The 16,001-nt window shown below is 40.4% G+C and overlaps 1 protein-coding gene across 1 annotated transcript in view; it reads left to right on the plus strand.

Annotated features, from left to right (window-relative positions):
• LOC143775229 (tetraspanin-15-like) overlaps window positions 1-16,001 on the plus strand; it is a 183,006-nt gene that overhangs the window by 53,336 nt on the left and 113,669 nt on the right. Inside the window, exon 2 of the mRNA XM_077263109.1 lies at window positions 5,441-5,626. Within this exon, the coding sequence (XP_077119224.1) occupies window positions 5,441-5,626 (186 nt within the window). The remainder of the gene's footprint in view (window positions 1-5,440; window positions 5,627-16,001) is intronic.

Here is a 16,001-nt window from a genome sequence, read left to right on the forward strand (position 1 = left end):
GATGCTGGGGTGCAGGGCAGATGATGGGTCCCACCTGTACACTGATGCTGGGGTGCAGGGCAGATGATGGGTCTCCCCTGTACACTAATGCTGGGGTGCAGGGCAGATGATGGGTCCCTCCTGTACACTGATGCTGGGGTGCAGGGCAGATGTTGGGTCCCACCTGTACACTGATGCTGGGGTGCAGGGCAGATGATGGGTCCCTCCTGTACACTGATGCTGGGGTGCAGGGCAGATGCTAATCACTAGCTTATAATTAGAAGTGTCCTGTGACTGTCCAGGACATTAGTGAAAGTCCTTTGCTTTTCTCCCTCCGGCCCTTGGTGTACTCTACAATACCCCCAGTCATTCTAGTGGCGGCACCAGGGGCAGTGTGCGACAATGGCAGGCGCCCTCCATACATAGCGTGTGATGAGCTCCTGTGTGTGTGTTTCCCCCCCGGGAGGGGGCTGGGAGCGTGAGCCGTGGCCAGAGTCCGCCTGCTTCCTCCTGCCACTGGGAGGCCATGCATTGCTGGCTGCGGTGACGGAGAGTGAAGCGCGATGAGCAGCTCTCCGCGGCTCCGCTCCGTGCTCTCCGCCGGCCGTGCTCTGCAGCAGGCTGCCCCCTCCGCTGTGCAGCCAGCCTTCCTGTCCCGCCGCCGACCTACTGCTCCTGCCGCCCAAACAACAGAGCTCCGGCGCAGAGCGTCTAGGCCTGGGACTTCCGGGAGCTGCGCCGGGTCTACCGGAAGTCCCAGGCCTAGACGCTCTGCGCCGGAGCTCTGTTGTTTCGGCCTACAGGCCTCCTGCATGGCATCCGATCCGATAAAAAATCGGAACGGCTTGCCATGCAATTTAAGGATGCAATTTCTATGGGGCCGCGTGTCACTGAAAATGACTATGCGTGTCAGCACTGACACGCGTGTCATAGGTTCGCCATCACTGGCCTAGGGACAATAGGGAGCTCAGGGTGCCGTCTCACGTGAGTGTTTAGGGGTGTCCTCTCTCCCCTTTCCTTATCATCAGGGAACCCTTTTACCTTCCTTCCCTCTCTTGCTCCACAAGCCTGGCATTTCCTTGCTCTGGCGTGACAATAAGATCCTGTCTGCTTATCAAATACCATTTTCAACATGACAAGTTCCCTTTAAGGGGTTAAAATATATATTTTTTTTACATTTTTCAATTCCTCTTTTGATTTTGTGTTTTACAATTCTGGAAAGCATTTATCCTCAAGGTGTAGAAAATTGATTGAGTTTTGCAAGTAAAGTGGAGTGTGAAACATTTAAAACTTCTTCTTAGACTCTGGAATTTCAATAACCTCCTCAGACTGTCATTCTCCACGTATAATAAGATATTTAATGAAGGTTTTATGCACACAACATATTGAAACTCATCTCTGCCTGAGCTCCCCAGAGCAAAGAAGGGAGGAAGAGAAAGATCTTCAAAATGTAGAAATAGCGATGTACAGGTAAAGAAAATCAACGTATTCTGTACTTACTAACTCAGCTGCCATGCCAGACTATTCCTTCTTGCCTTTCCTAATATGTCTGACTAGGTCTAAATCTAGGGCTATATGAAGATTATTGCTGGCCCACAACTGAAGGTAAAACTGCATTACTGCTAATGATGCAATCTCGGTGCTTTCCAATGGTACATACAGGTGCATCTCATAAAATTAGATTATCATCAAAAAGTTAATTTATTTCAGTTCTTCTATACAAAAAGTGAAACTCATTTATTATATAGAGTCATTACAGAGTGATCTATTTCAAGTTTTTATTAATGTTAATGTTGATGATTATGGCTTACAGCCAATGAAAGCTCAAAAGTCATTATCTCAGTAAATTAGAATACTTTATGACACCAGCTTGAAAAAATGATTTTAAAATCCGAAATGTTGATCTACTGAAAAGTATATTATTCAGTAAATGCACTCAATAATTGGTCAGGGCTCCTTTTGACATCATTTACTACATCAATGCGGCGTGGCATGGAGGCGATCAGCCTGTGGCACTGCTGAGGTGTTATGGAAGCCCAGGTTGCTTTGATGGTAGCCTTAATTCTTTGGAGAATTAAATTTCCATGTCCAAAAAGCTTGTCGGCAGAGGGAAGCATGAAGTGCTCTAAAATTTCCTGGTAGATGGCTGCGCTGACTTTGGTCCTGGTAAACACAGTGGACCTACATCAGCAGATGACAGGGCTCACGAAACCATCACTGATTGTAGAAACGTCACACTAGACCTCAAGCAGGTTGGTTTATTTGTCTCTTCACTCTTCCTCCAGACTCTGGGACCTTGATTTCTAGACTTTTGGGGTTTTCATTGGCTGTAAGCCATAATCATCAACATTAACAGAAATAAACACTTGAAATAGATCACTCTGTTTGTAATGACTCTATCTAATATATTAGTTCACTTTTTGTATTGAAGAACTGAAATAAATTAACTTTTGATGATATTCTATATTTGTGAGAGGCACCTGTACAAGATAGTCACAAGCCGATGGTGGGAAGGTTGACCAATACTTTGTCTTCCATAGGGAAACATGGCGCAGTTGTATTGTGATCGAAAGGTGGGACCAAAGGATGAAAAGTAAGGTTATTTTTGCATTAATACGGGGTTTCTTTCGGAATTCCCTGGAAACTTAGGTGGGAACCCAAACAGAGCTTCAACGGATTCATTAACTTGAATGAAGCCTACAAAGTCACTCTCTCCCTTACATCTTGGTAGTACTTGTCTTTTTCAATTACTGCCAAGATGGAATGCAGAAAGTGACATTGTACAATTTGTGACATGCAGGATATTATAGCTGTTCACTTTTGCCTAACAATCTCTCATAACTTTCCTAGACATATACAGTTACATTGTACGGTTGAAAAAGTCACATATCCATGAAGTTCAACCATATATACGGTATATATTTTTTTTTGCAGGATCCCTGTATTTTAAAATTCTCTTTTTTATTCTATGCAAATAAAAGTATATTAATGTACAGCGGGCAAACATAAAATCTATGACACGTTCATGGACTAATGATGCACGTGAAGATATTTTAATAATTTACAAATAAATCTGAAGATTTGATACTGATGAGCTGGATTCCTTCTACTACATTTATACCACAAATGTGGCCTGTACATTGCTTCACCGTGATGAATTGTGACACTTATATTGCTTTGGGTAAAATAAATTTTAGTAAAAGCAGAAGTTGCACGGAAAAAGGAAATATTATTAGCAGGATGTGGGCTCCTGCAAAGAACCATACATGCAATTGAAACTAGCGTATGAGAAACGTAAATTAAGGAACCACCAGAATAATGAATACAGGATTCATATGTGTAAGCAGAACATGTGCTATTATATTGTATGTACACGGAGCGATTGTATTAACCTCTTGTTGATCAGCTTGCATGTAGCCAAATAGCTGCAGTAGGTCAGTGTAAAACTTGGCTTAGGCCAAATTCAGAGGTCCTTGTATCACGGTTTGTGCACTAGCTGCAGGTTTCTCAATCTGAGCTCAGTAGTCTCTTACATGCTTATGATGCTGTCAAGTTTGGGTCAGGAGACCTGTACCCTGTCCGTACAACACAGTTTGTACGCAGACCCTGTTTCATGGACACCTGAATTACTCTCTTTTTGAGATAAGGCCACTCTCTCTGTAATTACCATGAAGAGACAGGTTACAATTTGTTGTCCATCTGGTAGACCATCTCCTCCCTCGCTCTTCTCTATGCTGTGTGACCTTCAGACAGACAATATGGCAGATGTGTTCTAGGATTGGCCTTCTCTGTTTGATTTTTGGGAGGTCTGACAAATTGACTTAAGTTTTACCAACTTTCCTCTGCCTGCTACATCTCAGTGATATTCTGGTCAAGGCATTTTAGCTCAGTAGAATTCATGGTTTTATTAGACTTGTTTTATGGCAACAAATAAATATAAGTCTAGACCCTACTTAGGTTTCTGCTATCCTCCAAGGACTATTCTGGTTTGCCTCATTTGGATTGCCTGTTTTTTAAATTCTTTTTCTCATACTTATGAGTTCTCTTTTTTCCCATCTATTTATCCCCCTTGTTTTGTCCTGCACACAATCTACTCCGTAGACTAATGGATCCCAACTTTTCTCACCATGAGAGCCACATTCAGCTCTGATAGATGGTTGCTAGCTATGTCCAGCAGGACCCCTAACCACTTACAACATAGTGACACCAAGAGCCCCACAGTCCCGATATGACAGCCAAAGACTCCCCAAAAAAAGCACATAGAGACCTTGTGCCCCTCACTTATAGGCAGTATACTTACATCCCATGGTTCCCACTTTATCATCTTTCAGTGTTCTTCCATCAAGCACATTGACAAACACTATTGCTCCCAGCTTGAAGCCCCCTCTACCTGGCAGTATCATTCTACCTCCAGCTTAATTTATTTATCCTCCCCCGCCTGATCTGCTCTGTGGGGCTACTCACAAAAGTCACTATCGGGAGACATTCTCTTTATGGCTGTTTTCTAAACCTGGTGCTAATGCACTAAGCTGGCATATAGCCACGAACCACACAACATGAGCCTGCGAGCCACAGGTTGCAGATCCCAGCCATAGACTGATTAAGGTTTTACAGATTGTGTACATTAATTAATAGTTATGTGAAGAAAGCCGTGCAATAAAAAAAACACTGGAGTAGGGCTTTAATTAATAGATATATATGATTCTATCACAGCTTTGCTATATTCTTAGTTGTTTTTGTCTGGTGGTGTCACTTTCCTAGCTGTTTCTTCCTTTTTATTACAATTTTGTATTGTATGTTTTTATGATGTGGATTTTCATATATATTTTTTATACTTTAGCTTAATAATTTTATTTTATACAATTATATATCTATTAAATATAGATATTCCTTATTAACAATCTAGGACTGTCTTTTCTTAGAACTGTAAGTTGTTTTCTTCAGTTATTCTTACTACAAGTTTTTGAATAAATTTACAATTGGGCGTTAACATTTTTACATATCCTATGGGAGTGTCCCTACACAGACAAGACTGATTGGACAATAGCTTTTATATGAACACACCCCCAACAAGTAACCCCTTGTTGTCAACACATTTCTAGGGCTAACAATAGTGGAATGGTGCGATCCAAAATTTTTAAGAAATATGATTTTAAACAGACTGAAATTATTTGCTAAAAATGACGTAACAGGAGATGTAATTAACTTAAAAAGTTGTATACATTTTTTTCCATAGCCAATTTGTCATCCGACGCAAGTAAACTTGTGTGTGTTGTCAAAATCCCAACGATGGTTACACATTTTCTCATCAGTAGATTTAATTTCTCGTGGGGTAGGACTTCTGGAAGCTTGTTCATGCATCATTATGGAAAGCTAACTTTGCATAAGTTAATGATTACTTGATCTCTATATTTAATATTTCCAGCCAAGCAGAACCTAATAAGGTCCCGTTTTCTTCTAGCTGATAGGTCTCTTGATCCTGTGCATTGGAATTTACGCAGAGAGTGAACGACGAAAGCATCAAACCTTGGAAGGGATATTTCTGGCCCCAGCAATTATCCTGCTTCTTCTGGGCATGCTGATGTTTGTGGTCTCCTTTATTGGCATGGTCGGATCCTTAAGAGACAACTTGCTGCTTCTGAAAATTGTAAGTGAATAGACTGTAAGAATTTCTTGCTCCTTATCTTATGATAATGGTCGTTAAAGAGGATGTGTCATCAGAAAATGACCTATTGTTCAAATCAGGCTTTTAGGTTTGAATAAGTAAACTTTTATTTTTTTAATAAATGTATCCAGTAAGGAAAGTTATGAAATTTTGCAATGAACTTTATTAGGACATTTGTCTTCATTTTTGTAAAAAAAAAAAAAAAAAAAATTATTGTAAGTGGACTCCAAACCCTGTTTTTTTCCCCAGACTATTTTCCTTCATTCAGCTACATTGTTATCAGAATCTACTCACTTGGAGTACAGATGATGGCAGTGAAAGGTTCAGCACCCGTGTCCCACTAACTATGGGGATAAACTCCTACTCGAGATTTTTCTCATATGTGCAAAACTTTGAGGAGGAGTGAACTAATGATTGATGACTACCATCATCTGTACTCCAAATGTGCATGTTCTTTTATCAATGTACCTTAAAGCAGGCAAATAGAGTGGTGAAAAGCAGGGGTCTCTAAGCCACTTACATACAATTTTCTTTACAAGAATGACAATAAATCCCCTAATAAAGTGATTCATGACTCTATATTCTGGATAAAAGTGTTAAAAAAATGGAAGTACAGTTACTTTTTCACATTAATGTCTATATAAAAAATTGATCACCCAGCTTCTGCAGGACATAGCGGCTACGGCTAACACGGCTATTTTAGGGAATGAAAATTCACTGCTCTCCACACCCGTGGCAGTGGAGAGCAGTGAATACTCGTTCCCTTTAGTAGCTGGCACATGTGATCTCCCATCCACAGGCAGCCGGTGACTCGGCTACTGTGCCCGCTATTAAAGTGAAATGAATATTCACTGCTCCCCACGCCCATAATCCCTCTCACCGCTGGCTTCAGTTCATAGAGGTGGGAGGGACTATGGGCGTGGGGAGCAGTGAATATTCTTTTCACTTTAGCAGTGGGCACAAGTGTTAGCTTAGGCAGCTGGCTCCTGCCTCCTGTGACCCACTGCTTCGACGCTGCTGCTCCCCCATCTCCCCATCCACAGCCGGTACATCCAGACTATAAGACGCCCCACCCTATTTTCATCAAAATTTTGGGAGGAAAAAAAGTGCATCTTACAGTCTGAAAAATATGGCATGCCCTAAATATTTGGACAAAAATACAGTGACCAGCCTGGTCGAATTATGCAGGTTTGTCTCTGGCATTCTAATGATATCAGGACAGTCACACCTGCAGAATTTTTTTCCATATTTTGTCTCATGACAAAAGAGTTTATTTCCTTTGATTTTATTTCTGCTACCGGACTTGTCAAAGTTGAATATTCAAAGCACTTTGTCTGTTTTTCTATAAGAAAGTAGCAAAAATAGAGGGTGGTATAAGGTATACGAAATTATAAATATATCGCTTTCTGTGGTTTGATTCAGTATTTTTATGTAAGATGTGAAAATTCTTTTGTGACTCAAACACAAAGCCTGTGAGTCTCACTAACCCTGTCCACATAGTGATTGATGGTTTTTCCTGTATTCACCCTCAGAAACTTGAAGGGTTTCTTTCATCTTCTTAAATGGGTAAAATTGGAAAGCCCCTGTAAAAACAAACAGCTTTGCAATTCACCTATTATAAAAAATCCTCTCCATTGTCCAGATTGTGTAGATTTTTTGTCTTATAGTTTATTGCTCTTTCCTAAGGTTAACGGCCACCACTTCAGTCTATCAGAGGTGACTGGTCTCCTAGGGAAGGGGGCAGTGCTTACAAGCTCAATGCTGCACCGCTTACAAGAGCTGCTCTGATGATGGCTGGGTCACTGCTGAGGCAAAACTGCCTCCCCCTGCAGCATCGGAGATCACCTAGCTGGGGCCAGCAGGTCAACAATACTTCTGGTCCGAACTTTTGTCCATCAGAAGCACAGCACCCTCTGAAAAGTGGGAATCCAAGAGGCTGGGGAGCGGTGTGCTCCTGAAGATGGAATATGGAGCAAACCCTTTCACTTGGGTTTTATATAGCAGACAACACATGGTATCTAGTGATAATCGAGCACTAAAATGCTCAAATGCTCCGTACTTGAATCGAACAGGCCGGACGGGCTCTATCCGAGAACCGAGTATATTGGAAGTCAATGGGAAACTCAAGCACCTCTATCTCTCTCTCTCGCAAGCATGGCACTTGAGCACCCGCTATAATTTATCAAGTAGCGAGCATACCCCGGTGCTCGATTGACTGTCTAACAGTGCTGGGCACGCTCACTTATCACTAATGCTATCATTTAACATTTTTCAGTTATTTTTAGTTATAATGTTTTGTACAATGTAGAGACATATATATTTTTAATATAAGGTTCCATCTATAAGCTACGGTTCTGTTATTTTACAGTTGTTTCTCCGCTTAGTTCTTCCAGTACATAATACTGCCTTGACGAAAAAAATAGCTATGAACCCCAATGGCTGAATTATACTTAAAAGTGATCCTCCAGCCATAAATGAAAAATGAGGAAATTGTAAAGCATGGCTTTTTACATAGTTCTGCCACATTATTTAGAAAAAGCGAAAGTGTCTGCGTTACTTTATACTGGATTGTGGCTTCTATGATCCTTATGAGCGGACTTTGTGCCTTCCTCCTACCTCCTCCCCTCTTTCTACTATTAATAGTATAAATGACTCCTGATTGTAACTTGCCAAAGTCAATGAACTGCTCCACGGATAACTGCGTGAAAAGCCCCGGAAGTAAGTACAGTACTAATCACTCAATAACTGATAGGATAACTGAATCCTATGATTAGGGCTCTGACTGCTGTGACCCGCACAATCCCAAGAATGAGGCTCTAAAATGCCCTATTAGAAAGGTGATCCGCTGTATGGGACTTCCGGTATGTTCGGCTTCCAGTCATAGGGGCGGCTCCTTCACTGTCCAAGTCACCGCTCTGCGTAATCACGCACTGACTGACGGCTCTCTCAGCAGTATCCTGCAGATTAACCCTATATCTGGAGGTTGATAGCATTAATTTCCATGACCGATCGATACCCTTTAAGTTCACACAATGAATTTTTAAGGCTGCGTATTTGCAAAAAAATTCAGCGTCTTACAGTTCCAGCAAAGTCGATGGGATTTATACAAATCTCCTGCCTACTGTGATTTTTTTTTTTTTTACTTTGCATAAACTGACAATTTTTCTTATTGGTATGCTGAGTTATGTGTGGATTTTCCCCATAGACTTGCATTAGATGTGAAAAATCCGCAGCTAAAGGACAACATGTGCAAGGCGTTTGTATGTTCTCCCCGTCTTTGCGTGGGTTTCCTCCAGGCACTCCGGTTTCCTCCCACACTCCAAAAACACACTGATAGGGAATTTAGGTTGTGAGCCCCATTAGGGACAGTAATGATAATGTCTGTAAAGCGCTGCAGAATATGATGGCACTATTTAAGCAAAGCATACAGGTGCTTCTCACAAAATTACAATATCATCAAAAAGTTAATTTATTTCAGTTCTTCAATACAAAAAGTGAAACTCCTATATTAGTTACAGTCATTACAAACAGAGTGATCTATTTCAAGTATTTATTTCTGTTAATGTTGATGATTATGACTTACAGCCAATGAAAACCCAAACATCATTATCTCAGTAAATTAGAATACTTTATAACACCAGCTTGAAAAATGATTTTAAAATCCGAAATGTTGGCCTAATGAAATGTATATTCAGTAAATGCACTCAATACTTGGCCGGTGCTCCTTTTGCATCAATTACTGCATCAATGCGGCGAGGCATGGAGGCGATCAGTCGGTGGCACTGCTGAGGTGTTATGGAAGCCCAGGTTGCTTTGATAGCAGCCTTCAGCTCGTCTGCATTGCTGGGTCTGGTGTCTCTCATCTTCCTCTTGACAATACCCCATAGATTTGCGAGTTTGCTGGACAATGAAGCACAGTGATACTGTTGTTTTTAAACCAGGCATTGGCACTTTTGTCAGTGTGGACAGGTGCCAAGTCCTGCTGGAGAATGAAATTTCCATCTTCAAAAAGCTTGTCGGCAGAGGGAAGCATGAAGTGCTCTAAAATTTCCTGGTAGATGGCTGCAATGACTCTGGTTTTGATAAAACACAGTGGACCTACACCAGCAGATGACATGGCTCCCCAAACCATCACTGATTGTGGAAGCTTCACACGACCTCAAGCAGCTTGGATTGTGGCCTCTCCACTCTTCCTCCAGACTCTGGGACCTTGATTTCCAAATGAAATGCAACATTTACTTTCATCTGAAAACAACACCTTGGACCACTGAGCAACAGTCCAGTTCTTTTTCTCCTTGGCCCAGGTCAGACGCTTCTGGCGTTCTCTATTGGTCATGAGTGGCTTGACACAAGGAATGTGACACTTGTAGCCCATGTCCTGGATACCTCTGTGTGTGCTGGCTCTTGAAGCAATGACTCCAGCAGCAGTCCACTGTTTGTGAAATGCGCACAATTTTTGAATGGCCTTTTCTTAACAATCCTTTCAAGGCTGCGGTTATCTGGTTGCTTGTGCACCTTTTTCTACCACACGTTTTCCTTCCACTCAACTTTCCATTAATGTGCTTGGATTCACTCTGTGAACAGCCAGCTTCTTTAGCAATGATCTTTTGTGGCTTACCCTCCTTGTGGAGTGTGTCAGTGACTGCCTTCTGGTCATCTGTCCAGTCAGCAGTCTTGCCAATGATTGTGGAGCTTACTGAAACAGACTAAGGGACCTTTTTAAACACTTAGGAAGCCTTTGCAGGTGTTTTTTGTTAATTATTCTAATTTACTGAGATAATGACCTTTGGGTTTTCATTGTCTGTAAGCCATAATCATCAACATTAACAGAAATAAACACTTGAAATAGATCACGCTGTTTGTAATGACTCCATTTAATATAGGAGTTTCACTTTTTGTATCGAAGAACTGAAATAAATTAACTTTTTGATGATATTTAGTGATGAGCGAGTGTACTCGTTGCTCGGGTGACCTCCGAGTATTTGTTAGTGTTCGGAGATTACGTTTTCATCCCGGCAGTTAAATGATTTACAGCTACTAGACAGCTTGATTACATGTGAGGATTCCCTAGCAACCAGGCAACCCCCACATGTACTCAGCCTGGCTGATAGCTGTAAATCATTCACTTTAGGCGATGAAAACTTAATCTCCGAACACTAACAAATACCCGGAGGTCACCCGAGCAACGAGTATATTCGCTCATCACTAATGATATTCTAATTTTGTGAGAAACACCTGTAATTAAAAAAAAATAATAATAAAAAACACAGGTGTTTTTAGTGTGTTTCCTCTAAACATGCATGTAATCTGCACATGACTGTATCAATAAAGTTTTGTCAAAGTCAAATACCAGAATGCATTAAAAACAGCTTTATTTAAAACATAACATACCAAAAAGAGACAAAAATGCAATATAAAAGAAAATTTGCCATATCCAAAACTCATCAAGTGCTTATCGCGGGAGCATAGCCTAACACATGTTCACCTCATGATAGGACTGGCTTCATGCTTATTACAGGACACTAAGGCAACATTCACACATTTAGTATTTGGTCAGTATTTTACATCAGTATTTGTAAGCCAAAACCAGCAGAGGAACAATAGGAGGAAAAGTATAATAGAAACATGTGCACCTCTTCTGCATTTATCACCCACTCCTGTTTTTTTTCTTACAAATACTGAGGTAAAATACTGACCAAATACTGCTAGTGTGAAAATGGCCTAATACTAGAAGGCATTTGAAGGTCACCAGGTTCTCAGATTTGCTTTCTTTATGTCAGCTGTATGTAGTAGATATGTAAAAAAAAATCCTACAGACCCAAGGTGATCCTAATAAGCTGCAATCAACCTCCGATGACACCAGCCCAAGCAGGTGGTGACATTGTAATATGTAAAATAAGTCCCCGAGAGATTGTCTCCATCTGTGTACAGTGGTTCTTGTGTACAGAAATCACAGTGCGGAGATACAATCACTGCTTCTGATTACCTGAGACCATCAATTATTCATGGGTTAACCTCGCGTTCTGTTGACAGCATGTAGATGAAATGTTCTGGCCTCCAGGGTATTTACATCTTTGGCGGCACTGGATTTTCATGTTTGCATAATTATATTTTTAGGGGATTATACATGAGGAAGTGCGGGATGGTTAATGTGAAATCACAAATGGATAATGCATTATACAACGCTGGAAGTTTTTCTTTCTCATACAAAAGCCTAAAGTTTACATTGTCGATGTTAGTTAAATTGTGTCTGTGTGCTATATTATTCACAGCGGGAGACAGGGATGTGGAGTTTCTCTCTTTTTAAGATATTGCTCGGTTCGCTCTGAAGATTATAGTGCCTTTTTTATAGAAGCTCAAAAGCTTTTATAAAACTATTTTTTTCCATTGATGATAATGTTTTCAAGTCACGCAATTCTTGGATTTTTTTTCTTTTTGGAATTTTGTATGTGCATTTTTATTTCGGTCCTATCAAGCAGAAAAGAATGGAAACAAGGGAAAGATGGGGATGCTGTCTGAACTGTAGTGCAATATGTTAGCTCGGAAAGGTTGTGCTGTCATGAATGTGGTAAAGGGTGAAAAACTACTTGTCTACTTTTAAGAATTGTTTCCAGGGTGTCCTGAGATGCTGCTGGACATTAACCCTACCTACAAGATCTGGCCATGCCCCAAGGGCCTCCATTAGAATGATGTTCCTTATTTAAATGTTTAAATGGTCAACAGATTTATCTGATCATTATGCCCCCCCCCCCCCCGATTCTGCCTGTCTGCTTTCTCCCCACTGGTCCCATCCACAGGATGTAGCGCTGCAGCCAATCACTAGGCTCAGCAGTCATGCCAAGGTTAGAGGGCACAAGTCCCATAGATTTTATGCAGCGATCACATAGTCTAGGAATTATGTCCCTGCACAACCATGTCAACATAGACTAGTAGGGAGCAAATGGTGGAGCTTCACTGGTAAGTAATAATGATTGTTATTTTTAACAAGTGCAAGCTTTTCAACCAATATGATTTTTGAAAACCCTCCTGCAACAAACCCTCCTTTACTCACCTTCCCCTGGTCCTACATTGAGTCTCTGCTGCTGCCCCAACTATCTCTTATTTTCTGCAGCTCTGATGTCACATTGACAGCGCTGCAGCCAATAACTGAACTTCATGGCACCGAGCCTCTCATGCATAACTGCTGAACTCAGTTATTGGCTGCAGTTCTGGCAACGTGACATCAACACTAGACCCGTTGAGCAAACTGCAACCGACGACAGAGGTTTTCCAAGACCAAAAAACCCCTTGTGAAGTTTAAAAACTGAAAACTCCTTGAAGTATGCCATTTGAGTTACCCAGATATATAATATGATCAAATCGCCTGATAAATGATGGAAAAAATATGCCCTCAGTAAACAGTGCTGGAAGACTTATCCCCTTAAAAGTGTTGCTAATAGAATGGCCCCTTGAAAAAATAAGGCTTCTCATCCTGTTTTATTAAATATTGCCTAAAATTGTACCTGCAATGTTACCTGGGTTCTCCCTGTGATGAGAAATCAAAAAATGGCAACAATTGTGCTCATAGTTCTTGAAAACTGAAATTCTAATGTGACCCAGGTGTACGGACGAGGGAAGGTCTGACAAACATAAATATGAAAGGTAGTGAAAAAAATATGAGTAGGACATTGAAATTGAGTCAAGTGGGAAAACATAGTAGAAGACTAAATGTGCATATAAGATTTGCTCCAAATTTTTAAAAATATCTGTTTTGGCATCACAATTTTAGGACACGTCTTTTCTCCTTTTGGCCAAAATGGCACCAAAAATATTGTGCAACAGTCTGACATTCTAGAATCTTTAAATATTAGAAATGGTCTTTCTACCATTGAAACATAACTCCCTTAGAACTCATTGGTGAAATGGATCTGGTGAATAGAAAATACCGAAAGAGAGGTTGTTCTTATAGGGCTTTTATATGTTATAAAAATAGTAATATTTGCCATGTTACGGGTTTACATCTCCAATCAGCTTCATTCTTCAGTATTACATTACTACTTTTTATTTTAGTAGTCGTGCCATAAAAAAACACAAATGCATAAAGTTTACTTTTCCTTGAGTCTTTATAGTCTCAGAAAGTGAGGATGAAAGTTTCCATCCATCAGTCACTTCAAGTTTGTCTTTTGCTTTTATTCTATTTTATGACAGCGTACTGCAAAGTAATTGAAGACAGGCTTCATTAATGCCTTCAGATGTGACACAAAATTTGTCAGCGAGCTGTATCCATTCCAAGAAATGTAGAATTTACGGTACTTTTAGTTATTATAAACATATAGTGTAACCTGACAATATGGGGAAAACTGCAAACTTTGCATTGGATGGTGCTCAATTCAATTAGGCTGTGTTCACACATGTTTTTGGTTTGTTATTTTGCTGTATTTTTTATGCAAGTTAAAAGCTGCTTTTAACAGTACCTGCAAAAGATATGAGATTTCAGAAATCTCATACACACAATTGTTTTTTTCCCCTGACTGAATTGAAAAGCTGCTGCGTTTTTGCAGCGTTTTTTCACCCGTAGAAAGCAATGAGTAGCTGAAAAAAACGCAGCAGAAAAATGTTGCCATCAGGTTTGCAATGTGTTTAGTGAAAAAACGCAGATGTAGCAGAATGTGAAACCCATTTATTGTTGTGATTTTCTCAAATTTAAACCAAAATGTTTTGGTATGGGCAAGGATGTTAGTATTAGTACAGTTTCATTAAATTAGTGATGTGTTAAAGTAAACAAAACATAACCATTTCAATGCCCTACCAATGTATGAAAGTAAACAATGCCCTACCAACTCAATGCCCTACCAATGTAACAAAGTAAACAATGCCCTACCAGCTCAGTGCCCTACCAATGTAACAAAGTAAACAATGCCCTACCAACTCAGTGCCCTACCAATGTATGAAAGTAAACAATGCCCTACCAACTCAATGCTCTGCCATTGTCTTAGGTAAACAATGCCAGACCAATTCAAACCCCCCCCCCACATTTTACTTTTGCAATTGTCTATTTTTACAAGAACTCATATGAACCTCTTTGTTCTGAACCGTCACTTTTATGTCACTTTTTAGACATAAAAAAACTTTTTCAGCTAAATGGTTTCATCAAATTTTTTTCCAAAAATGTTTTGTGCTTTCACATACATCTTGCATTGATGGCAGATAGTTATGCACACTGACATGTTCAGTTGTCGTCTACTACTTGTTGTTTGTTTCACAATAAAAAGAAAAACAAATGTTAACAGATTTAGGCATGCTCTGTACATTAACGGATGCAAACCCTCAAAAAAAACCAAAAAAACAGTAAAATGCCAGGTTGTGAGGTAGCAAAACATGAAAAATACCCAGGGGTGTGAATACTTTTGTAAACCAGTGTAGGGTGGGACAATTATAAAAGGTTATTTTATTAGGTATACGGGGTTGCAGAAGTGCTATTAACCCCTTTCTGACCTCGGATGGGATAGTACATCCGAGGTCAGAACCCCCGCTTTGATGTGGGCTCCGGCGGTGAGCCCGCATCAAAGCTGGGACATGTCAGCTGCTTTGTACAGCTGACATGTGCCCGCAATAGCGACGGATGGAATCACGATTCACCCGCCGCTATTAACTAGTTAAATGCCACTGTCAAACGCTGACAGCGGCATTTAACTAGCGCTTCCAGCCATCCGGCCCGAAATTAGCGCACCGCTGACCCCGTCACATGATTGGGGGTCAGCGATGCGTTGGTATAGTAACCAGAGGTCTCCTTGAGACCACTATGGTTGGTGATGCCGGATTGCTATGAGCACCACCCTGTGGTCGGCGCTTATAGCAAGCCTGTAATTCGGCTACAAAGGAGCGATTTGAGCTTTGCTCCTATGTAGCTGAGCCAATCGAGTTGTGCCAGCTTCTAGCCTCCCATGGAGGCTATTGAAGCATGACAAAAGTAAAAAAAAAATGTTTTAAAAAATATGAAAAAAAAAAAATAAAAAAATAAAAGTTTAAATCGCCCCCCTTTCGCCCCATTTAAAATAACACAATAAAAATAAAATCAAACATACACATATTTGGTATCGCCACATTCAGAATCGCCCAATCTATCAATTAAAAAAAGGATTAACCTGATCGCTAAACGGCGTAATGAGAAAAAAATTTGAAACACCAGAATTACTTTTTTTGGTCGCCGTGGCATTGCATTAAAATGCAATAATGGGCGATCAAAAGACCCTAGATCACAAAAAATGGAGACGCTATGGGTATCGGAAAAAATGCAAATTTTTTTTTTTTTACCACTTAGATAAAAAATAACCTAGACATGTTTGGTGTCTATGAACTCGTAATGACCTGGAGAATC

Source organism: Ranitomeya variabilis, chromosome 5 (genome assembly GCF_051348905.1).
Source record: "Ranitomeya variabilis isolate aRanVar5 chromosome 5, aRanVar5.hap1, whole genome shotgun sequence".
NCBI lineage: Eukaryota > Metazoa > Chordata > Amphibia > Anura > Dendrobatidae > Ranitomeya > Ranitomeya variabilis.